Source organism: Suillus clintonianus (assembly GCF_016758775.1).
Source record: "Suillus clintonianus strain FC179 chromosome Unknown DEU56scaffold_47, whole genome shotgun sequence".
Lineage (NCBI taxonomy): Eukaryota > Fungi > Basidiomycota > Agaricomycetes > Boletales > Suillaceae > Suillus > Suillus clintonianus.
In genome coordinates this window covers 152,272-174,205 of record NW_024539271.1, presented here as the reverse complement: position 1 = coordinate 174,205, position 21,934 = coordinate 152,272, and the positions used below count along the sequence as shown (strand labels likewise).

The 21,934-nt window shown below is 50.0% G+C and overlaps 7 protein-coding genes across 7 annotated transcripts; 4 read left to right on the top strand and 3 right to left on the bottom strand.

The window, feature by feature from the left end:
* Positions 1 to 3,808: 3,808 nt before the first annotated feature.
* On the top strand, positions 3,809 to 4,764 carry DEU56DRAFT_810536 (WD40-repeat-containing domain protein; the record flags this gene model as incomplete). Its single annotated transcript, XM_041353520.1, has 2 exons — positions 3,809 to 4,386; positions 4,444 to 4,764. A coding segment is annotated over one exon (546 nt), but the record flags the coding sequence as incomplete, so codon positions are not given.
* DEU56DRAFT_810534 (thiamine diphosphate-binding protein) lies at positions 4,743 to 6,742 on the bottom strand. Its single transcript, XM_041353519.1, has 9 exons — positions 6,598 to 6,742; positions 6,325 to 6,548; positions 6,199 to 6,277; positions 6,130 to 6,148; positions 5,945 to 6,078; positions 5,726 to 5,881; positions 5,550 to 5,658; positions 5,114 to 5,498; positions 4,743 to 5,016 (listed from the first exon to the last, which is right to left on the bottom strand). The coding sequence occupies exons 1-9, from the start codon at positions 6,634 to 6,636 to the stop codon at positions 4,929 to 4,931; spliced, it is 1,233 nt and encodes a 410-aa protein (XP_041207291.1). The 5' UTR covers positions 6,637 to 6,742; the 3' UTR covers positions 4,743 to 4,928.
* Positions 6,743 to 7,376: 634 nt separating this feature from the next.
* On the top strand, positions 7,377 to 9,938 carry DEU56DRAFT_950535 (WD40 repeat-like protein; the record flags this gene model as incomplete). The annotated part of the gene is made up of 9 exons (XM_041359131.1): positions 7,377 to 7,970; positions 8,019 to 8,142; positions 8,192 to 8,229; positions 8,283 to 8,622; positions 8,674 to 8,758; positions 8,813 to 8,888; positions 8,949 to 9,119; positions 9,178 to 9,363; positions 9,451 to 9,938. 9 exons carry the CDS (start codon positions 7,377 to 7,379, stop codon positions 9,637 to 9,639), a joined length of 1,803 nt encoding a protein of 600 aa, XP_041207290.1. The 3' UTR covers positions 9,640 to 9,938.
* DEU56DRAFT_757088 (uncharacterized protein) lies at positions 9,847 to 10,541 on the bottom strand (the record flags this gene model as incomplete). The annotated part of the gene is made up of 3 exons (XM_041350095.1): positions 9,847 to 10,056; positions 10,155 to 10,235; positions 10,356 to 10,541. The coding sequence occupies 3 exons, from the start codon at positions 10,539 to 10,541 to the stop codon at positions 9,847 to 9,849; spliced, it is 477 nt and encodes a 158-aa protein (XP_041207289.1).
* Positions 10,542 to 11,332: 791 nt separating this feature from the next.
* DEU56DRAFT_888830 (cytochrome P450) lies at positions 11,333 to 13,728 on the top strand (the record flags this gene model as incomplete). Its single annotated transcript, XM_041356253.1, has 13 exons — positions 11,333 to 11,514; positions 11,575 to 11,671; positions 11,724 to 11,857; positions 11,920 to 12,045; positions 12,100 to 12,349; positions 12,399 to 12,524; positions 12,576 to 12,678; positions 12,732 to 12,818; positions 12,874 to 12,908; positions 12,965 to 13,011; positions 13,062 to 13,184; positions 13,235 to 13,264; positions 13,319 to 13,728. 13 exons carry the CDS (start codon positions 11,333 to 11,335, stop codon positions 13,506 to 13,508), a joined length of 1,530 nt encoding a protein of 509 aa, XP_041207288.1. The 3' UTR covers positions 13,509 to 13,728.
* Positions 13,729 to 17,852: 4,124 nt separating this feature from the next.
* On the bottom strand, positions 17,853 to 18,726 carry DEU56DRAFT_810483 (uncharacterized protein). The gene is made up of 3 exons (XM_041353518.1): positions 18,492 to 18,726; positions 18,373 to 18,444; positions 17,853 to 18,322 (listed from the first exon to the last, which is right to left on the bottom strand). The coding sequence occupies exons 1-3, from the start codon at positions 18,660 to 18,662 to the stop codon at positions 17,924 to 17,926; spliced, it is 642 nt and encodes a 213-aa protein (XP_041207287.1). The 5' UTR covers positions 18,663 to 18,726; the 3' UTR covers positions 17,853 to 17,923.
* A 789-nt stretch (positions 18,727 to 19,515) lies between these two features.
* On the top strand, positions 19,516 to 21,713 carry DEU56DRAFT_888826 (cytochrome P450; the record flags this gene model as incomplete). Its single annotated transcript, XM_041356252.1, has 13 exons — positions 19,516 to 19,714; positions 19,775 to 19,871; positions 19,924 to 20,057; positions 20,120 to 20,245; positions 20,300 to 20,549; positions 20,599 to 20,724; positions 20,776 to 20,878; positions 20,932 to 21,018; positions 21,074 to 21,108; positions 21,165 to 21,211; positions 21,262 to 21,384; positions 21,440 to 21,469; positions 21,524 to 21,713. The coding sequence occupies exons 1-13, from the start codon at positions 19,533 to 19,535 to the stop codon at positions 21,711 to 21,713; spliced, it is 1,530 nt and encodes a 509-aa protein (XP_041207286.1). The 5' UTR covers positions 19,516 to 19,532.
* Between the last annotated feature and the right edge of the window lie 221 nt (positions 21,714 to 21,934).

The window sequence follows — 21,934 nt, the reverse complement described above, 5'->3', positions numbered from 1 at the left end:
AGACCGCGATGACGCTATCTCCCGTCTGCTCTCAAAAATCTCTGAAGTCTACACCTTCATCACAGAAGAGGAGGAATTGCCCAAGTTGCAATCCATGCTCGCGGTATATGGGAAGATAGCCCAGCAAACACTGGAGTGCGCTGATTTTATCACACATTACTCTGAGACGAAGAGCGTCTGTGAGTCGATCCCGCCGCTTCTTCTCCTGACACTCAATGTTTTTTGCACAGGGATAAGGCTTGGAAAGAACATCTTCGACGAAACGGATACCACGATCAAGAGCTACAACAATGTTTTCGACAGCCTCATGCAGCAATTTCGAGACCAAGCCGTTCGAGACACCGTTGTCACAGTCCACCGCATGGGTAAGAGTCGAGTTCAAAGTCTCGTTGAGCATGATTTGACATTTGATGATTCGTAGCCGAGAGTCTGGACCTCAGCGGTATGGAGTGCGCAGCGGGTGCAGGAGTCAACATGTCTAAATGTTGTCTGCCAGACACACGACAAGACCTTTTGACTGATATCAAGGATTGGATCGGCAGCACCGAAGAGGGCGTACCAAGCGTCTTATGGCTGTCTGGCCCTGCAGGCAAGGGCAAATCAGCCGTTGCCCACACGATTGCCAACTGGCATGATGAGCGTGGCGGTCTAGGTTCCTGTTTCTGCTTCGATCGCACGCAGGAAGCAGATCGCCGCCAGGACAAAATATTCACGACTATCGCAAACGACTTGGCAGATTGCAACCCTATCGTGCGGCGAGCCTTGGCGCAAGCCGTTCATGATAAGAACAAACTTAAACGCACCCCAGACCTCACAAGGCAATGGCAGGAATTAGTTGTAGGACCAACAAGCACAGCGTCAGAAGCCATGGTTGCACCCGTCCTGATGGTCATCGATGCGTTAGATGAGAGCGGCTCAGCAAAGTCCCGGGAACAAATTCTTCGTCTGCTTTCTGGGGAGCCAAACACCTCTCCTTCCCACCTATCCAACATCCCAGCACACTTCCGTATTCTTATCACTTCCCGTCCACTGGAGGATATTTGCGATGCCCTGGGCACCGCATCACATGTTCGTCGCATCTCCATGGATGACATCTCGCCTGTGTCCGCAGAACGTGATATCCAGCTCTACATCTCCACCAAGCTAGCAGGCCCGCGCAGTCCGTTTGATGATGGGCACTTCAAGACCCTTGCTCAGAAATCTGATGGCTTGTTTGAGTGGGCTCGTCTGGCCTGCGAGTATATCAAGAGCACGAACATTGTGAGCCGGGGCCCGATGCCTCGTTTTCGCGCTATTTCTGAAACGTCCGCCAAAGGAGTTTATCTGTTAGATGAGATGTACCAACACATCTTGGCAGATGTCATGCCAAAGTACACGCACGAGGAATCGATCCCCATCTTTCAATCTGTCATGGGTCAGATTCTTGCATCGTTGGAACCACTTCCCCTGAATGCGTTGAACGAGATGCGGGAGCATTTCCCATGTGATGATGACCGGTACGACGTGAACTTGCTGATGTGGAAGCTCGGCTCGCTTGTCTCTGGTACCTCGGATTCTTTTACTCCTATACGTCCCCTTCACGCGTCATTCTACGACTTCCTCACAGACAAATCGCGGAGCGAAGACTTCTTCGTTGATACGTCATCAGTACAGAGTGACCTTGCCTTTGCTTCCCTTCGGATCTTGGATTCGGAGCGCGGGCTTCGCTTCAACATCTGCTCTTTGGAGAATTCGTACTTGCCTAATTCCGCTGTCCCTGACTTAAAGAAACGGATTACAGAGTCCATTTCGGCCGAGCTATCATACTCGTGTCGATTCTGGGGGACTCACGTGGCAGCTACGTCCTTCGAAGCAACACTCGCCAAGGAAGTTGAAGCTTTCTTCGATGGAGAGCGCCTCCTTTGGTGGTTGGAAGCACTGGCCCTGATGAAAAGCCTCGGCGGCTCGGTTGACTCACTCTTGTCTATCGTAGGTTGGGTTGCGGTGCGTGTCTCAAGTTTGTTCTTCCCGCAATAGATTCTTACGAGTAGTCGGGTGATCATAGGGTGATGCCGAGTACACGCATATCAGTGACGCTGCCAGGGATACGCTGCGCTTCGTTCGAACCTTCGCTGCCACCATTCTACGCAGCACTCCCCATTTATACCTTTCCGCCCTGCCTTTCGCTCCAACTCAGTCGAGAGTATTTCATCAGTTCACCGCAAAGTTTCCTTGCACCCCCCGCATTATTGCTGGCCATGTCGTAAATTGGCCTCAGATGGAAAAGATACTCTACGTGAATGCCGATGCTTCGTCGGTTGCAATGTCGCCAGACGGGAAACGCATCGCGTGTGGTTTAGACAATGGAACGATCCAGGTGTGGGATACGGAGACTGGCGAGGCATCGTGTGCCCCTCTCCAAGGCCACACTAACTATGTTGCGTCTGTGGTATTCTCACCAGATGGCCATCGCATCGTGTCAGGTTCATGGGACGCGACAGTCCGGGTGTGGGATGCGGCGACTGGCAAGGCAATGGGTGCTCCCCTCCGAGGGCACACCAACTGGGTCACGTCTGTCGCCATCTCGCCGAATGGAAGTCACATTGTCTCTGGTTCTAGGGACACAACAATCCAGGTGTGGGATATAAGAACTGGTGAGGCATTAGGACCCGCTCTCGAAGGACACATTGACCATATTGCATCTGTCGCAATCTCACCGAACGGAAATCATATTGTGTCCGGCTCATATGACACGACCATCCGGGTGTGGGACATGCAAACTGGCAAGGCATTGGGGCTTCCTCTCCGAGGGCACACTAGCGGTGTTCAGTCTGTTGCAATTTCACCGGATGGGAAACACATTGTATCCGGTTCAGAAGACAAGACGATCCGGGTGTGGGATATAGAGACTCGCAAGGCATTTGGTGCCCCTCTCCAAGGTCACACTGCCTCTGTTCAATCTGTCACAATCTCGTCGGATGGACACCGCATTGTGTCCGGTTCATATGACCAGACGATCCGAGTGTGGGATATGAAGACTGGTGAAGCATTTGGATCCCCTCTCCAAGGCCACACTAGCGGTGTTCTATCTGTCGCCATTTCGCCGGATGGAAACCGCATAGTGTCTGGTTCATACGACAAAACGATTCGGGTGTGGGATGCAGACATTATCACGGGCAAGGCATCGGTTGCTGCCCTCCAAAGCCACACTGACTACGTCAACTCTGTCGCAATCTCGCCAGATGGGAAGCGCATAGTGTCCGGTTCAAGTGACGAGACAGTCCGGGTGTGGGATATGGGGACTGGGAAGGCCTTGACTTCCCCTCTTGAAGGACACTCTGCACCTGTTTGGTCTGTCGCAATCTCAGGAGATGGACATCGTATTTTTTCTGGTTCAGATGACAAGACCGTCCGGATGTGGGATCTGGGGACTGGCAAGGCGTTGAGTGCGCCTCTCCTAGGACACACTAAGGACATTCGCTCTGTTGCAATCTCGCCGGATGGACGCCGGATCGTGTCTGGTTCAGGTGACCAGACGGTTCGGGTATGGGATGCAGAGGCTGGCGAGGCATCGGGTCACCCCCTCGAAGGGCACTCTGACTGGGTTCAGTCCGTTGCAATTTCATCGGGTGGAAATTCCATAATGTCTGGTTCAGATGACAAGACAATTCAGGTGTGGGATATGGAGACTGGCAAGGCCTCGTGCGCCCGTCTCCGGGGCCACACTGGCTATGTCCTCTCTGTCGCAATCTCGCTGGATGGACGTCGCATCGTGTCTGGCTCAGACGACAAGACCATCCGGGTGTGGGATATGGGGACTGGCGACTCGGAGCCATTGGGCGCCGCTCTCCAAGGCCACGCCGACTCCGTTAACACTGTTGCAATCTCATCAGATGGAAATCACATTGTGTCCGGTTCAAGTGACAGGACGATCCAGGTGTGGGATATGGCAACTGGCGAGGCAGTGGGTGCCCCTTTCCGAGGGCACACTGACTCCGTTAAGTCAGTCGCAATCTCGCCCGATGGCAAACACATCGTGTCTGGGTCAGACGACAAAACCATCCGGGTATGGGATATAGAATTTCTCAACCGGAACCACCCTTCCACGCCTGCAATATGTTTTTCACCTAACCCAACCCACGCTCTTCATTCTGCCTCCTCCTTTCTCCAAGACTCTTCCACCCCAGCCTCTTTCATTGCAAACGAGGAAGGATGGGTTGTCGGTCCCGAAGGACGGCTTCTTCTCTGGATCCCACTCAATTTCCATCCGGTGATGTATGCCCCAGGCAATACTCTGGTGATAGCCAACAATCCCCTGCAACTGAACTTGAGTTGTGTCGCGCATGGCACGTCTTGGCACAAGTGTCGGGAATAGGAGGTTATCCTGTCTTCGTGATTATATATCTTGTATGTCGCACCTTTGCCAATGTGCTTGTTTGATTAATTGACGACGGCGATCTACAGGATTTTTACAATACACGTTTGCCTTGGTCAAGTTTTATTCCTGTCTTTTCGTCGTGTACAAGTTTCGCTGATACACAATGTTTTCATGATGCCCCGAGTCGTACTAGCTGTGCATTATGATTTCTACACGTACTACCGCTTCCTACGTTACGTTGCGAATCACATCTTTTTTCCTGTAGTCGTCGGAATAGTGGGCAGTGGCTTAGGCGAGAATCTGCTGGACAAGCCAGTATTACCATTACTTGTCCCTGTCATGTGTTGAGTGAACGCGAATGATAGTGAGTACCTAGATGATGCATGTTCGGTTCGATGACTCGCATCCACGCAAAATCCTACTGTCATTCAACGTGTTCTGCACCCAAAAATATGTTGATCCAGGGTATACGTGCGTTGCTAATGTACTACATCATTAATTGTACATCTCCTATGCTACACCGTGGGCGCAAAACCAGCTTGAGAAGCAGCGCAACCGGCAACTCTACTCATCAGTAACTGAGCGTCTCCATTATCCCATCCAAAATCCTAACCGCATCCGGCATGTTGAATTTCTCGAACTGCAGCGCAGCTGGAACGCTATATAAAAATGAATTCTGTCAGAATACGGTCAAGAGAGAGAGGGGGGAGGAACAGAGAAACAGGGGACGAGAAAAATAAAAACAAAAACACTTACTCCCACCCCGTAATCCTCCTCACAGGCGCCTCCAGCCTCAAAAAAGCTCTCTTCCCGATCTCAGCAGCAATCTCACCTCCAACACCGCCCGTCATGCCTGCTTCATGCACAATAACAAGCCTCTTCGTCCTGCGCACGCTCTCTACGACTGTTTCTACGTCCCACGGCAATATCGTTCGGAGATCGATGAGTTCAACTTTGGCGCTACGAAGGGATGGAGGGACGAGTGGTGCGAGGGAGGGTGGTGGGGAGTTGAGGAGACGGAGGGCAGATTCGCAGTGGTAGACGGGGGTGCCCCATGTTAAGAGTGTTAGGTCGGATCCTGGGATGAGAATTTCGGCGCGGGAGAGGGGGAGGGTGAAATCATCTATTGGGACTTGTTCGACTGCGGGTAGAATTAATATATGTATACAGGGAAGTAGGGAAAGGAAAGTACCTGCAGAACGATAGAGGACTTTGGGCTCCATGAATATCACTGGGTTGGGGTCGCGGATGGCTGAAAGGAGGAGCCCTTTGCATTGGATTGGAGAGCGGGGGATGACAACCTAGTGGTGCATGAATGCAATTAGAGTTCTCGTCGTCTAAATAGCAGTGCAATGGGACAGGACATGCCTTGAGACCAGATGCGCCCATGAAGAACCCTTCAGGGCTCTGTGAGTGGTATAGCCCACCATGGCCCACAGCCATAGTTGGAGTGCGCACAGTTAGCCCGCCAATAGAGAATTTTCCACCTGAACGGTAGCGGAACTTTGCGGCTTCGTTCACAAGCTACGTAGAAAATTCGCGGGGTTAATTTCAAATTTGAAAAGAAGCAGATTGAACACAGCGAACCTGGTCAAATGCGGGGAATATATAATCCGCAAACTGGATCTCTGCAATAGCTGTATGTCCCATGGACGCGAGGCCGATTCCGAAGCCTGCAATGCCTTGCTCTGTCAATGGGGTATTGAAGACGCGTTCACGACCTGCAGCACGATCGGTTATTTATATGACGTGGTATTATGGTTCAAGCACACCGAATTCTTCTGCAAGACCCTGTGCAATGCGTGAGTACCAATTGCGTATAAAGTCATGGTAACACATACCATTGTACACCTGAACACCCCGCCAAATGCTATATCCTCGCCAAATATGACGGCAGTATCATCCTTCGCAAGTGCAATACTGATGTCGTCAGCACACCTTCTGAGCGAAAAAAAAAATCGGGTTACCTGAGGGCATCCCGCACTGCCTGGTAGAGATTCATCTTGCGCGTCTCGCGACCGCCAACGATATTGCGATCAGACTCCTCATCTTGCCATGATATTCCTGGGGATCTGAGAGCGGATTCTCGTGTCATTCGAAGGAGCTGCGAAGATGCGACTGATGAGGGGTGACCGCCCGCAGATGGAGGGTCGACGGCAGTCGTGCTCGCTGTCGTCTGCCAGCGACGGGACTTGTTTTGGATGAGTGACACGATTCCGGAGGTTGGGATAGAGACTTACGAGTGCAGGAAATGTAGAGCGCAGACGACGGGCGAGCATTGAGAATGAGGGTCAGGGATAAAACAAGATCCGTGCCAGTTGGTATAGCAGGTCAGGACATTCTGTAGCCGGTGGGGACTCCCGAACTTAGTCTAATATTGATCGCGGATTGAATGTAAGGACATTCCAAATGGGGTCAAAGTCCGTCGGGTGCCGCTTAATGCTTACCTCAGCCTCATGAGCTTGCTTGAACACCGACCTAAGGGTCAAACCGGTCGGTACTCATTGTGATGCACTTTCAACCGGTATCAACAAGTTATCAGCCTTAGGATCATCATTCAAATATAAACCAAGAGATCGGGCGAATCGAAGCGCTTAGGTTGGAACTGCAATGACATTGGGTCCTAGCCCATTGGAGGCTCCGAGGCTTGACACTTTTGAAGCCAGCGAGGTCGCGCCCGGGTAGTACCCAGGTTGGCAGGGCTGTATATCTCATGCACACACGAGTGTACGGTATACCACACAGGCGTAACAGTTTGGAAGCGCCCACATGATCAGGCTCAACATTCATAGTCGCGGCTAGACCGCCCGAATCCGTCCGATAGTGCACGATTGTAGTAGTTATACAAACGGGATGGAATCATGATGGTGTTCTAATGATACTTGGTAGCCATGTTGATCAAGGAGTGAGGCGATGCCAGGGATGCGGAAAGACGCGTAAGAATTTCTCAAGGCCATACCCAATGTAGACTTGGTGGAAGACCCTCTCAGATCAAGATTTCGTTAAGAAGGTGTTTAGGATGGAGAGCGACAGCGCATTCGTTGCTCCTGAAGGCGTCTACTCCGTCACTGAAGAACACAAACCTCTCCCTGTCCCTACTCACTCTTCTACAGCGGCACATCCCATCTACCAAACTCGTCTTTCATCCATCACAGTCCGGTTTCCACCAAAGCATCCAACTTCCCCAGGGCTCGCTCAGTTTCTTGGCGCAAATCTCACAAAGGATCTTAAGAAGGAAAAGGACAAGGAGAGGGAGAAGGAGGCGGTGGTAAAGGAGCGCCCGTTGCTGGAGGAGCGGAGCATGTCATCCAGCGATACCCCAGAAGACAGCTTCACATCTCCAGATGTAGCCACCCCAGACCTCAACACCTCAACACCAGCCGAACCCCAGCACAAGCTCTTCTCCCACCCTACCATCTCAGGTGGTAAAAAGAAATCAAATGTATCACGACCGAAACACAACATGCGCACCACATCTTCAACATTCATTACCCGTCTCCAAAGCGTTGAAGGTCTCAACAAGACCCTCGCAGCCAAGCAGGGTGAGATCACGTTCTTGTTCTATAACACTGGCAAGGCCTTCTTGTGGATCGAGGTGGGGGCTAAAGCCAAGGTGCGTCATCTAGTCCTTGGCTGCGCAGAGGCTGCATGATTCTGCCAGGAACCGCTAACGAGGATTAGCTTCTCTGCATACCCGACCTGTCACGACGTAAACCCCTCCACCGCATCCTCAGAACGACTAGACGTCATCATAGGATTCAACACGGGAGACCTCATATGGTTCGGTATGCATCCCATCTCACGCTTGTTCCTTTGCTCACAGTAATTAATTAGATCCAATATCAAGCCGCTACTGCCGCCTTAACAAACAGGTAATCAACCAACCTCTCAATTTTATAAGCACATCTAACTCCCCGAATTCCAGGGCACTATTTCCTCCTCCATATGCACAGCCGTCCGTTGGGTCCCCTCTTCACCAACCCTCTTTCTCGTCTCCCATGCAGACGGAACCATAATCGTCTACGACAAAGAACGTGAAGACGGCTTGTTCACGGCTAGTGTTCCAAACGGACTGACTGCCCCGCACATAAACGTCAGCGCGAACGCACATCCTGTATCTCCCGTAAGTGATGGATGGGATCCCCTATCAACGATGTTTGTCACACCTCCCCCGTGGCATCCAGAAGCGGCAGGGCGGGGAGAGAAGGGCGTAGCAGCGAAGAACCCTGTAAGCCATTGGCGCCTGTGTCGGCGTGGTGTCGTCGGTGAGTGCCGCATTTTAACTCATCGCTCGGTTGGAAGCTGATGGTGTCTAGACTTTGTGTTCTCTCCTGATGTCAAATATGTAGCAGCCATTTCAGAGGATGGGTGTTTGAGGGTAATTGATCCACTTGCAGAGCAGTATGTCGTCTCCCCCTTTGATTGCTGAACAGAACTTAATATTAACTTGTCCAGGCTGGTTGATTGCTATGCATCCTATTTCGGTTCTCTGACCAGTGTTGCGTGGTCTCCTGATGGGCGCTTCATTCTCGTGCGTTTCTCCACATGCTCATAACTCAAAGAACGCCTTTGATTGTCCATTCTCAACCAGACTGGCGGCCAAGATGACCTCCTCACCATTTTCTCCCCTTGGGAACAACGTGTCGTCGCACGGTGTCAAGGACACTCCTCCTTCGTCTCAGCCGTCGCTTTCGACGAGCTCCGCTGCGATGGACGGACATACCGCTTCGGCAGCGTAGGAGAAGATAACAAGCTCATTCTCGTGCGTTCATTCTCAACAGCCATGAACGACCGATCATTGAACTAAATCTAACCAACAGTGGGACTTTTCCTCTGGCGCTCTTCATCGCCCCAAACACCTCGGAGCACACCACCCACGCATATCAATGTCGTCTAGCATTTCCCTCGCTTACCGCCGTGGTACGGGGTCGACGATCCAACTCTCTGCGACGCGGTATCATCCTGCGCCTTCGAGGAATGAAGTGTCGACTGTTCAACCTGTATTGGTGGGTCTTCCTCGTTGTCTTCTGATCCCCTTTGCTCTGTGATTTCCCCCTTGTGAATGCACGTGACTGACTTATAACGCACAACAGGTAAAACAACTCGATGCCGACCTCCTCACCTCCCTCGCCTTTCTCCCCCGTGCGCTCATAACAGCGTCGAAAGCGGGCCACGTTCGTCTATGGGTGCGGCCATTCGTCATGACTAATGCTAGCCCTACTAGGAGAAGGCATACGCGCGGGATGTTGTCTGTGACAGATTTTCAGGGGGTAGTTGCTTGAATAGGATTCGTAGTGGTGGTCAGAACTCGAGGTGGTTGGATGTCGTTGGGAAGTGGTGATGAGCGACAAGGATCTAACTTATTTGTGGATTATGTATATCTGTCAAAGTAGATCTCGGATGTGCACGTACCAAGATTTAACGATACCACCTACAATTCTATCGTTTTGCTCTGCCCTGCCCTGCCCTGACTCGATGTGCATAATGTATCAGATATCGCTCGACCTCTCCTCCAAGTCATCCGTCATATCATTCGCATCCTCCGCTTCACTCGCAGTCCCCGTCTCACCCTCCTCATCCATATCTTCCATGCTTGCGTCCAGATCAGGTCCTGAGTCATCGTTCTCCTCGCCATCCTCGTTGATCGAGGGGCCACCGCCCGATTGGCCAGTATCTGAGCCATCGGAGTCGTCTTCTGCCTACAAACACATCGACAAAAGTTCAAGCACATCGGCGATAATTTGAAAACAACAAATCAAATGAACAAATAAAGAGAACCCAATCCAAAGCTACGCACCTCGTTCTTCTCCTCCAACTGAGTCGTATGCCGCCCAATAGGAATGAGCCACTGAAACCCACGATTCCTTATCGCCAAGTTCTATTTTGCGGTATTTCACGCGTCGTCACGGAAATGCATGTCATGTGTGTGGTATGCGCCCGGTCAGTTCATCGCCGTGACCGTGCAGATTCTGGGTGAAATGAAGAAAAGAGCACGTACAGCGTCTTCGAGTTCGTTTTCCTCATCTGAGAGATCGTCGATTTCGCGTTGGAGATCGCGTTTGTCCATGCGTCCTGGGAAGCGATCGTGTTTTGGGAGTGGGGTTGGGTTTACTTGAGGGGCGCGCGGAAGGACAAGGGGGATGATTGGAGGACGGGGAACGAGTGTTGGGGATGTGATGGGCATTGTGGTGGTGGTCGTAGGCTAGAAGAATCAATGAATAATATATTTGGCCATCTAAGCTCATGTAAGCTCAGGTACCTCGATGACCCAAGTAGGAGCAACTTCAAGTTGAATATCTCGATAAGTCCATGATTTTTCACTATGTTTGCTAGAAACGCGCTATGTAGGTCACCGGCGGCTCGACAAGCCCACCGCGACTGGCAGCACTCTCATACCCCATCTCATTCGCGGAGTTGAATCGCAATTCATATTATCGCCCTGGGGCGCACGCGCACATTTACGACCGCGGATTATGCGTTTTTGCTGGTGTGCAAAAGCGTAAGAAGTTCGAGGATTCAAAAGACCCTCCGCTTCCTAAATCGTCCGGTTTCAAGACTCAGTGAACTGCACCATGCCTCCCAACTCCCAAGCACCCAGTACCACCGTCATCATACGCGATTCACTGACCCAACACGCGTGTACCCGTGACCCATACGCGCACTATCATATATAGCGCTCACTGCAGTCGCAGAGTGACCCCAAGAATATATAGGCGCCCGCATGCTATAAGCAAAGCAACCCCGGACTGCACGGTTTGCTTGCCTAATGATTTTAGTTCATTAATGTGTAATGGGGTATGACTCGGACAGGATATGACCGGCGACCGTCGGAAGCATTGAGTCTTCCGGTCTTCGTGGTTTCAGGGCTTCGAAGTTCCAGGCACTTGATGGAGGAGTTGGCGTGGGTAGTTGAAATAACTAGAAATGCACTTTCAATGAAGTTCGTCCTATCTCTTTCCGCACCTCCAATCAGTCATGTTACAGCTCCCTGACCTGCGCATTTCTGATAACACGCAGCTCGTCCTCGGTGCTGCGGCTTGTGCTGGAGTAGTAGGAGTGACTGTCCGGGCTTACCTTCGTAAATCGGCTAGCGGCCTGCCTCTCCCACCTTCTCCTTCCACTTGGAGACTGCGAGGGCACTTCCTACCCTATCAGAAGTAAAGTGTAACATTGACCTCTTCGTTTCTGTAATTTAATCGTACCTCATTCTTGATCAGCGCATTTCTTACTATAGCGCAGTGGATTGACGAGTATGGTCCTCTGATTACTATCCGCTCAGGAACCCAGAATGTCGTCATTATCGGCAGGCACAAAGTGAGTCCCCTGACGCTGAGCTGTCATCTCCATACTCAACATTCCGTGGTAGGCCGCAGTGGATATTATGGAGAAGCAGGGTGGACTCGTAGCTGATCGACCTCGCCTTGCTGCTGGAGAAATCCTCAATCGTGGACTGGGTATCGGTTTGTCACCCGCTGGGGATAGGTTCCGTCGGAAGCGTAGGTTAGTTGCCGCGATACTGCAAAGGTTCAAACAGCCCCCATCTTACTTTCAATGTGATACAGAGCACTTCATTCACATCTCCAGCCCAAAGCAGCTGAGGCGTATCAGCCTCTGCAGATGTCGTACGCGAAGAGCGTAGTCCTCAACATTCTTGACGATCCAGACAACTTCCAGAACCATGCGGTAACGTAAGCGCCTGCCTGCGTGCGAGGTATGATAGTATACTTACAGGCACTTTGAAGTTATGCTTCGGCGACGATCATGAAAGTTGCATATGGGAAGACTACACCTACGTCCGCAACCGACCCCGAAATCAGAGAGATACGCCAGCTCTTTAAGAGATTTCGTTTCATCCTGCGCCCTGGTTTTTACTTGGTGGACTCGATACCGTTGCTGAGGTACCTCCCTGGGTATGCTCCAGAATTAAAGGATGAGCGCGAGAGGACTACGCGACTGTACACTGACCAGCTGAATCGCGTGAAACAGCAAATGGTATACATTACCTTACTTGCCTCTCTATGATGTCTGAGTTGTTCCACAGCAGAGCGATGTGGATATCGGCCCTTCGTTTGCGAAATATATGCTAGAAAACGAGAGTGTCTATGGATTGTCAGAGATCGAGATGGCGTATCTCGCTGGTGCCTTCTTTGGAGCTGGCGCGGCGACGGTGAGAGGTCTCTCTTTCCTCCCGAATACATAGACTGAGATGAGGTGTCAGACCGCTATAGCAATATGCACGGTGCTAATGGCGGCCGCGCGTTTCCCCGAAGAGCAAGCTAAAGTCCAGGACGAGCTTGATGCGGTTATTGGAAGGGAGCGAGGTAGCCCAATTTCACATTGCAATTTTTTCAATTGAATGATTTCTCTGCCAAAGCGCCAACCTTTGCCGACAAACAATCCCTTCCTCGTCTAGAGGCCTTCATCTCTGAGGCTTTGAGATGGAGACCGTTGGCTCCTGAAGGTTGGTCTTTTAATCGTGGGTACTATACTTGAAGTTTATACGGTTTACCCTGCAGGATTTCCTCACCGAACGACTCAAGATGTGATTTGGGTACGTCCTCTCTGAGGGGTTTGTCGTCTGGACGATAATCCGACGTCCGCCTACAGGAAAACTATTGCATTCCCGCCGGTACGACGGTCACTGGCAACCATTGGTAAGCCACTTTGCTTCAATATACGAAGTATTTCACTGTCATCACCCCAGGGCCATCTCTCGAGATCCAGAAGTCTACCCTGAGCCTGATGCGTTCAAGCCTCAGCGCTGGATCAATGACCAAGGTCGCTTGAGAAGTGATCTCTCATTCTTTGTATTTGGGTTTGGTCGCCGGTAAGCACCGTCTCTTACGATATACTTTCTTTGACTGTCCTTCCTTCCAGCGTATGCCCAGGTCAACACCTTGCGAACAGGTTACAATTCCTTTCCACGCGTATTGTTATCCGATCTCATTCCAAGTTTTCCAGATCGGTGTTCATAAATGCGCTTCTTATTCTTTGGGCCTTCCAGCTCAGTCTGGATCCTACGAAGCCGCAGGATGACATGGGGTTCACCAATGCGTCAATACCAAATGTCCCGTGCGCTATTGAATTTAAGACGAGGGTTCCTGAAGTGGAACTCAGGGCCATGATGCAGGATCATTCTGAGGCTGAGTAAGAAGCCTTGACGTCTCTGTCGGATCGCCCCTAGGGGGCGGGGATGAATTGTCAATTCGATCATCCCTGTAGGACTCTCATCACGATTTTAACTGTTTCTGACTCGTGTAATATAGTCAACTATGCATCTTCGCTTCTTCCTTAACGTCCGGCTCACTTTGAGTACTTGTGTGATATAGTCTTTCGAAGTCCTGGCCCGTCTGTTACATTCTGCATCGTACAATTATGTATAAGAATGGGCTGTGACAATATGTGGGGAAGGTGCAAGCTGAGCTTTCGGGTAATACCAATAGGGAGACTTTGAACAGCCGTTTATACTGGAAGAGAGGAAACGCCCAGCATTGCCTCAAGGCAGATCCATTGATGGCTATTCTGATACTGTATCAGATTTCTTGCTGCAGGACAAATCCCACACTCTGCGCTTGTGGATAGAACGAGGCGCTAAAGGTGTTCACGGGCGCATAATATTAGACAAATGTAGACGGCCATGAGGAAGAACCTTCACTAGTAGGCGCGAGAATTCTGCATGCCAAATGCTTGCAATGACTGTATTAAAGCTGACACAAGTTTCCAGCAGGTGAATGTCTATTATTTAAGCATTGAACTTCACCTCGTTCGTAAGCTGCATAGACATTTAAAGTTGTACAACGGTAACGAAACTCGGAAGTTAACGGATACCATATACTCATTGTGTCACGCTGACTCATATTATTAGTACAAATAAAACTGATGTTAGATGGACACCTACTCTTTGATTTGATGGATTTCCGCAGCGCTTCCATCGGTTCAGCCCTGCATTATCTGATAGACGCCTTCAGACACTGATTGTGACATCAAACCTGGGCGCTTGAACCGCGGTGATCGGACATCCATGAAGTCGGCCATTCCGCGCGTGAAAACCTCCTTTTCACCGTGTCACAATCTCTGGATCTGATGTTCTGACATGGGCGCTCAGATTTTTGATTTACGTTTCATGTGAACAGGAGCGCAGCAAATACAGTGAAAGATGACTCACATAGCTGTAGAGTCATTGCAGAGGTCATGTACGTAGCTGTCGCCAGTCGTGGTAAGAGTTGACGATGAAGTAGCGGCTCATGCGTTGCCGTTCGTGCTGGTTAACGAAGAGGAGGCTGAGGCAGGCCATGTCAGGGATGTGGAGCTGGGTGAGGGGTTGTGGAGGAAGGCGGTTGCATTAGTGCACGTCAGGGTGCCAGGGAAACAATACCTGATGGATAGTTAGTACTTATTGCGGGAGGTTGACTGAACAAAAAGATGGTGAGTATGCACTTGTTAAGACGTCCCTGAAAATTTCCTCCAACTTCCATGCATGAAGGTGGTGAATCTGACAGAGGTAGTAGCAGATGGACCTAATGAAGTACTAGTGCAGTGGAGACGACATGTTCAATGTCGTCGCGTCGCATGGATGAACCAAACAGGCAAAAATGAAGGCGGGCACATAGTACCAGCATCTCCCTCGATGATTGTACTTCCAGTGGCACATCATCAAAATTTCCTCCCTTCTAATGCTACGCTCCCTCGTTGTAATGTGTCGGCCGCCTAAATTGAGGATCTGCAGGGGAAAATCTTCCACGACAAGATCGAAGCAACTAAAATGAGGGCAGCATCCGTAGAGGAGCAAGCGAGGTTGCAAGCTAAACAAGAGTCTACTGAGGCCACACTGGCGAAAGAAACGGCCGAAAAGGAAGAGGAGGCAGCCAAGAAGACATCAGAAGATGGTCGGCTGGAAAAGAAGCAGGCGGATGATCAGGCGAATGCACATAGGGACCACAAAGCTGGAGCTGACGATCAGGCAAAGGTAGTCTGTAACTGCCTGCATGCAAATGGGTCAGATCAATAATAATATCAAGAACCAACATCCTAGCTGTACGGCTGCTCGAGTCCCTATGAGGAGCTGTTGAATCATCCCTCCAAAAGAAAGATATATGCCACATCGCGCAGCTCCTGCGACCTACATACTGTTCCTTCTCCTTCAGAATAATCTCGAAGAGAAGTCAGGCAAAACACAGAATACGAGCTGTGTTGCTTGTATGAGAACAGGAAGAAGGGCACTTCGTTTGAAGCGTTGGTGCGGGTTGAGACATTGCGGACCAACACCTGAATGTTGGCCTCTGAACCACATACAGTGAAGTTTTCATCCAACGAGATTACGACAGACTGGAGATGGTCTGCGCTTGGACAGGGCACCAAACGCCGTACCAGCCTTCCTGAGTCACCTGCCATCAAGATCTCGCCATCAACCGAGGATCTGAAAGCGCACATGCTACACGGAAATGTCAGATAATCAGTGTGCCATTCTCGTAAAGATGGATCTGCATTCGCACGAAGGTCAGTCACATACAAAGAGAGATAAATGCCTGTACTATCCGCAATCCGGTCAGCAAAGACATATGACGTGGGGTATTACGGACTGTGGAAAGTATGCTAAATGCATTGAATGAATCCGATGTTTCTGGGTCTTGAAGCCTGCAACACCATTGATGGCATCTGCCACTATTTATTTGTAAACCGTTATAACACGTTGAATGCTTCGTCTAGCCAGCAAAAAAATACACATGCTTACCGTAACGCGATATGTAGACCGAATCCGATAATGGAAGAAGCTCCACCTCAACCACAGCTCTAACTTAACAACCAACACCAACGCACGAATTTGAGGGAGCCTCATGAGGAAGCCGTCGCAGATGAATCTGAATCGTCTTCTTGCACGACATCATTCAAATCCTGAGTGACTCGTTCCAAGTGAATATGCGATAAAGGAGACTTTAAATGTCGGGGAACCACAAGCGAGCGAGGGCGGGAACATAAACACATTCGATGGAATGGAAAGACGAAATGACAAAAGCAAATTGAGAAATGATCGGCACATCTAAGAATAGCCTGGAGTGAGTCTAATAATAGACTCGCTCTCAAATTTCGTTGACATCTATTATCGATCACGTCGTCCTTCTCGATATCAGCGCTCAGCAGCTGCAGAGGCCTCCCAAGCACTTGTACTATGCTTGCAACACTCGAAGCCGCAACTTCAACCAAACATATCTTCGGTGGTAGTACTTGATGGAAGGTCACGGTTGGTGGGCATGAGCGAATTGATCCTACCGTGACATTCATAATATGCACGCACACAGCCAGACGATGATGGTATCATGGTCTCCTGGTATACATCACCACCAAGCACTTTTGCCAAATGAGTACCGTAGTCCTCTCTTCTCTCATTCGTTCTACTCACAACTGACTGCCTTCGGGTCATATTAGCACTCACGGCCTTTAATCGCTCTCTCACATGCAATTTCAAAACATGCTGCTGCACCCCTTCCTCGATTATGTTGACGTTTAGATTTAGCTCAATGCTGCGCACCATCCAAACTGTTTCCTACTTCTGTTTTCGTAACTGACGTCACAGGTGGGATCCTCGACATGCACGAAGTCTTCCTCCCATCTGATCACCACTCACATGATCATTGTCCCCATCCTCCTCCGGGGCTCGTCCTCAATCCTCAAAAATGTGGATTTGTACGTCAGCGACAAGTCCTGTTTGCATTCAAATGCTACTGATTCGTGTAAGTGTGTTTGTGTTTACACCAGGACTAAAATACTGATCCCCGCCCTCTGCAACGCATCTAGAAATGCGGGCTATTCTTGCTTTGCGGGCTCACTGTTCACCAACTGCCAGCATGTGCTCATTTCCCTCGCCTTGCCATCCGCAGGTGGCGTTCTCAGTCAAGTGGGTATGGACTCGAGAATTCTGGGAATGAGTGATCTGGTGAACGGCTTGGCATGTTGTCGTGCAGCAGGATGATTACCACGGATGTGGTAGGTCGTCTTTTAATACTACGGCTAGTTGTAGTGCATGGAGGCTGATGATATGCTTTCAGGGATAAGTACCGTTCGCATTATAGGGACGAGTCGCTCCCTTCCCAATTTTTTTAACTGTCTAGACGTGATTTAAATCTATAGCAGCGTGCCCTCGCAAAAAACGAATATATCATCCACCGTGCCATGCCATTATGCCCCCAATATCAAGATCAAAAGCTAATTTGTAAACCAAAATCTGAAGTAGGTGCAGCTAAATATGAGGACGGAGAGCCGTGTGTTTCGGAAATATGTGCGACGGCGATTGGTCTCGTCCCGCAGCTCTACACCCCATCTCAACATATCATATTAAAACTACTATTCTCTTACAGAAACGAACCTCCAAGCGCTGGTCGATGCCGCTGCTCACGAGTGGTTTTCGTCCAGCGTCGTGTGGGAGATATCCATACTGTTGAGTAGTGTGTTCAAGGAGTGAAGGAAGTTGGCGAGTGACTTATTCAAACAAGTAGGATTGGTGAGGATGATGCTGAATACAAATTGACCGTTGTCGAGTTGATCTGGGGGAGGATTAACGGGAGGGTTAGTCTAGAGATAGTGTGACGATAGGTGAAGGGTATGAAATCGTGGTCTATTCGACTTTGCAATCATTCTGCAGTACACGATCATGGAATAAGTAATGAATGAAGCAGAACAAAGTCGCAACGAAGTACTGCAACAAGGCAAATATGTGTTGTACAACATCTGTACCTGTACATCCGCAAGCCCATTAGCGACGGAATTGAACACCTTTAGAGGTCCAAGAATCGCGGAAAACCTATCTATGGTATTGAGAACGGATTGTATGTTATCGGACGCTGAAGCAGTATTTTCGACCATTCCTGAGACATGTTTGACACCTTCGAACTCAGTTTTGGCATTCACGAGAGGGAGAGAGAGCGTTGCTTTCACAAACTTTGGGTCGGGTTGTTCGGCCTGATGAAGGAACTTAACAGATGACTGATGAAAACATTGCGAACTGCGATAGTCGAACTCACCTTTGCAATGAGTAAATCAGAAGACCGGTCAGGCTTTGGTTCGGGATTGGTGGTGGTGAGTAGTGAAAGAACCTGCGGCAGTTAGATCACACGCAGAAGGTACCAAGAATTGCATAGACCTGGCTTGTCTGAGGATGTAGGAGGACTGTCGAACGCTTGAAGCAGAACGGTTGCCAGTGGTGACCTTGCCGATGAACTTGGAAGCCACCAGCGAGAATCGTCTGCGAGATGCATTCTTCGAAGTGGCCGGGGGAGAGTGTATGACTAGTCACAGCATATCGGAAGTTCATTCACCTCAACAGACTACATAGTTTGATTGCAGAACTCCACGAGTTTCAGAATCACAAGTCCTGAGATCGACCGGTCAGGTTTAGGTTTGGATTTTTTCACGAGTTATACGGGCTCCGGCAAGGCTCCGGGTAATTTATTGCCGGACCACTGCCGGCGGCAACAAGTTCAAGTTGCCGCACCCTCAGGGCTACTAATGTTGCCTATAGCATCGCATCACTTTCATCCAGATAGCCTTTACTTCATTCACCGAGACGAATCCCAATTCATATTATCGTCTGGAGCGCGCACCCGTGCACACATCGACGACCGTGGATATGCAGCGTTTTTGCTGGTGTACAAAGTGTAGTTCGATGACTCAAAAGACCTTCGCTGCGTAAAGTTTCAATACTCAGTGAACTGCGCCATGCTTCCCGACTCCAACTGAGCGCCCAGCACCACAGTCGTCACACGTGATTCACATACCCCACACGCGCATACCCGTGACCATAGTACCCGCGCTGTGTCCCATACCCGTGCTATCCCCTATATACTAATAACGTTCACCGCAGTCGCGGAATGACCCTAGATGGATAGGATTAATGCTTTCCCGTGCCCCATGTGTTTCCACCCACCTACTGTATCAGCAAAGCAACCCCGAATCGCACGGCTTCCTTCCTAGATGATTCAATTTCAGTCATGTGTAATGGGGCATGACAAGGTATGACCGGTTGACCGGTGACCCTCGGAGACGCCGAGTTTTCCTGTATTCATTTCAGGGCTTCGAAGTTCCAGGCACTTGATGGAGGAGTTGCAAGCGTGGGTAGTTAAAATAACTAGAAATGCACTTTCAATGAAGTTCGTCCTATCTCTTTCCGCACCTCCAATCAGTTATGCTACAGCTCCCTGACCTGCGCATTTCTGATAACACGCAGCTCGTCCTCAGTGCTGCGGCTTGTGTTGGAGTAATAGGAGTGATTGTCCGGGCTTACCTTCGTAAATCGGCTAGCGGCCTGCCTCTCCCACCATCTCCTCCCACTTGGAGGCTTCGAGGACACTTCCTACCCCCTCGCAAGTAAAGTGTCATATTAGCCTTTTCTTTTTTTTGCATTCTGATCATACCCATTTCTATTAGCGCATCACTCGCTATAGCGGGGTGGATTGACGAGTATGGCCCTCTTATTACAATCCGCTCAGGAACCCAGAATGTCGTCATTATCGGCAGGCACAAAGTGAGTCCACTGACGCTGAGCTGTCATCTCCTGACTCAACATTCCGTGGCAGGCCGCGGTAGATATTATGGAGAAGCAGGGTGGACTGCTAGCTGATCGACCTCGCCTTGCTGCTGGAGAAATCCTCACCCGCGGACTGGCCATCGGTTTGTCACACGCTGGGGACAGGTTCCGTCGGAAGCGTAGGTTGGTTGCCGCGACTCCGTAAATGTTCAAACAGCCCTCATCTTACTTTCAATATGATGCAGAGCACTTCATTCACATCTCCAGCCCAAAGCAGCTGAGGCGTATCAGCCTCTGCAGATGTCACACGCAAAGGGCGTAGTCCTCAACATTCTTGACGATCCAGACAACTTCCAGTACCATGCGGCAACGTAAGCGCTTTCTTACATGCGAGGTATGATAGTATACTTACGGGCACTTTGAAGTTATGCTTCGGCGACGATCATGAAAGTTGCATATGGGAAGACTACACCTACGTCCGCAACCGACCCCGAAATCAAAGAGATACGCCATCTCTTTAAGAGATTTCGTTTTATCTTGCGCCCTGGTTCTTACTTAGTGGATTCGATACCCTTGCTCAAGTACCTTCCTGGATATGCTCCAGAATTACAGGATGAGCGCAAGAGGACCAGACGACTCTACACCGACCATTTGAACCGTGTGAAACAGCAAATGGTACGCATTACCTTGCTTACCTTCCCGTAATGTCTGAGTTGTTCCACAGCAGAGCGATGTGGATATCGGCCCTTCGTTTGCGAAATATATGCTGGAAAACGAGAGCGTCTACGGCTTGACAGAGATCGAGATGGCGTATCTTGCTGGTGCCTTCTTTGCAGCTGGCACTGAGACGGTGAGATGTCTTTCTTTCCTCCCGAATACATACACTGAGATGAGGTGTCAGACCGCTGTGGCAATATGCACGGTGCTAATGGCGGCCGCGCAATTCCCTGAAGAGCAAGCTAAAGTCCAGGAGGAGCTTGATGCAGTTATTGGAAGGGAGCGAGGTAACTCAATTTTGCATTGCAGTTCTATCAATTTAATGATTTCTCTGCCAAAGCACCAACCTTTGCCGACAAACAATCCCTTCCTCGCCTAGAGGCCTTCATCTCTGAGGCTTTGAGATGGAGACCGTTGGCTCCCGAAGGTTGGTTTTTCAATTGTGGTTACTGAACCTGAAGTTTACACAGTTCACCCCACAGGATTGCCTCACCGAACGACTCAAGATGTGATTTGGGTACGTCCTCTCTGAGGGATTTGTCGTCCTCAGAATAATCTGACATCCGCCTGCAGGAAAACTATTGCATTCCTGCCGGTACGACGGTCACCGGCAACCACTGGTAAGCCCACGTGCTTCAAGATACGAAGTATTTCACTGTCACCTGCTCAGGGCCATCTCTCGAGATCCAGAAGTCTACCCTGAGCCTGATGCGTTCAAGCCTCAGCGCTGGATCAATGACCAAGGTCGCTTGAGAAGTGATCTCTCATTCTTTGTATTTGGGTTTGGTCGCCGGTAAGTACCCGTCTCTCTCTCAAGATACACTTTATTTGACTGTCCTTCCTTCCAGCGTATGCCCAGGTCAACACCTTGCGAACAGGTTACAATTCCCTTCCACGCATATTACTATCCGATCTCATTTGAAATTTTCCAGATCGGTGTTCATAAATTCGCTTCTTATTCTTTGGGCCTTCAAGCTCAGTCTAGATCCTACGAAGCCGCAGGATGATATGGGGTTCATGAATGCGACAATACCAAATGTCCCGTGCGCTATTGAATTTAAGACGAGGGTTCCTGAAGTGGAGCTCAGGGGCATGATGCAGAATTATCCTGAGGCCGAGTGAGATGCCTTGACGTCTGGGTCTCGTCACTAGGGGACGGGGGAGTAAATCGTCAATTCGTTCAGCCTTCTAGGACTCTCATCACATTTTTAACCTGGCTCTGAGTCTGAATCGTGTAATATAAACTATGCTTCTTCGCGCATTTTGTTCCTTGACGTCTGGCTCACTTCGAGTACATGTGTAGTGTAGTCTTTCGAGGTCCTGGCCCATTTATAGTTCCGTGG

Coding starts and splice junctions, on each gene's coding strand:
- DEU56DRAFT_810534 (XM_041353519.1), bottom strand. CDS start 6,636: ATGCTCGCCCGTCGTCTGCGCTCTACATTTCCTGCACTC. Junction 5,659..5,725: donor TGGGCGCATCTGGTCTCAAG/GCATGTCCTGTC, acceptor ATGCACCACTAG/GTTGTCATCCCCCGCTCTCC. Junction 5,017..5,113: donor AGGAGGATTACGGGGTGGGA/GTAAGTGTTTTT, acceptor ATTTTTATATAG/CGTTCCAGCTGCGCTGCAGT.
- DEU56DRAFT_810483 (XM_041353518.1), bottom strand. CDS start 18,662: ATGAACTTCCGATATGCTGTGACTAGTCATACACTCTCCCCCGGCCAC. Junction 18,445..18,491: donor TACATCCTCAGACAAGCCAG/GTCTATGCAATT, acceptor TAACTGCCGCAG/GTTCTTTCACTACTCACCAC. Junction 18,323..18,372: donor CTGATTTACTCATTGCAAAG/GTGAGTTCGACT, acceptor TCATCTGTTAAG/TTCCTTCATCAGGCCGAACA.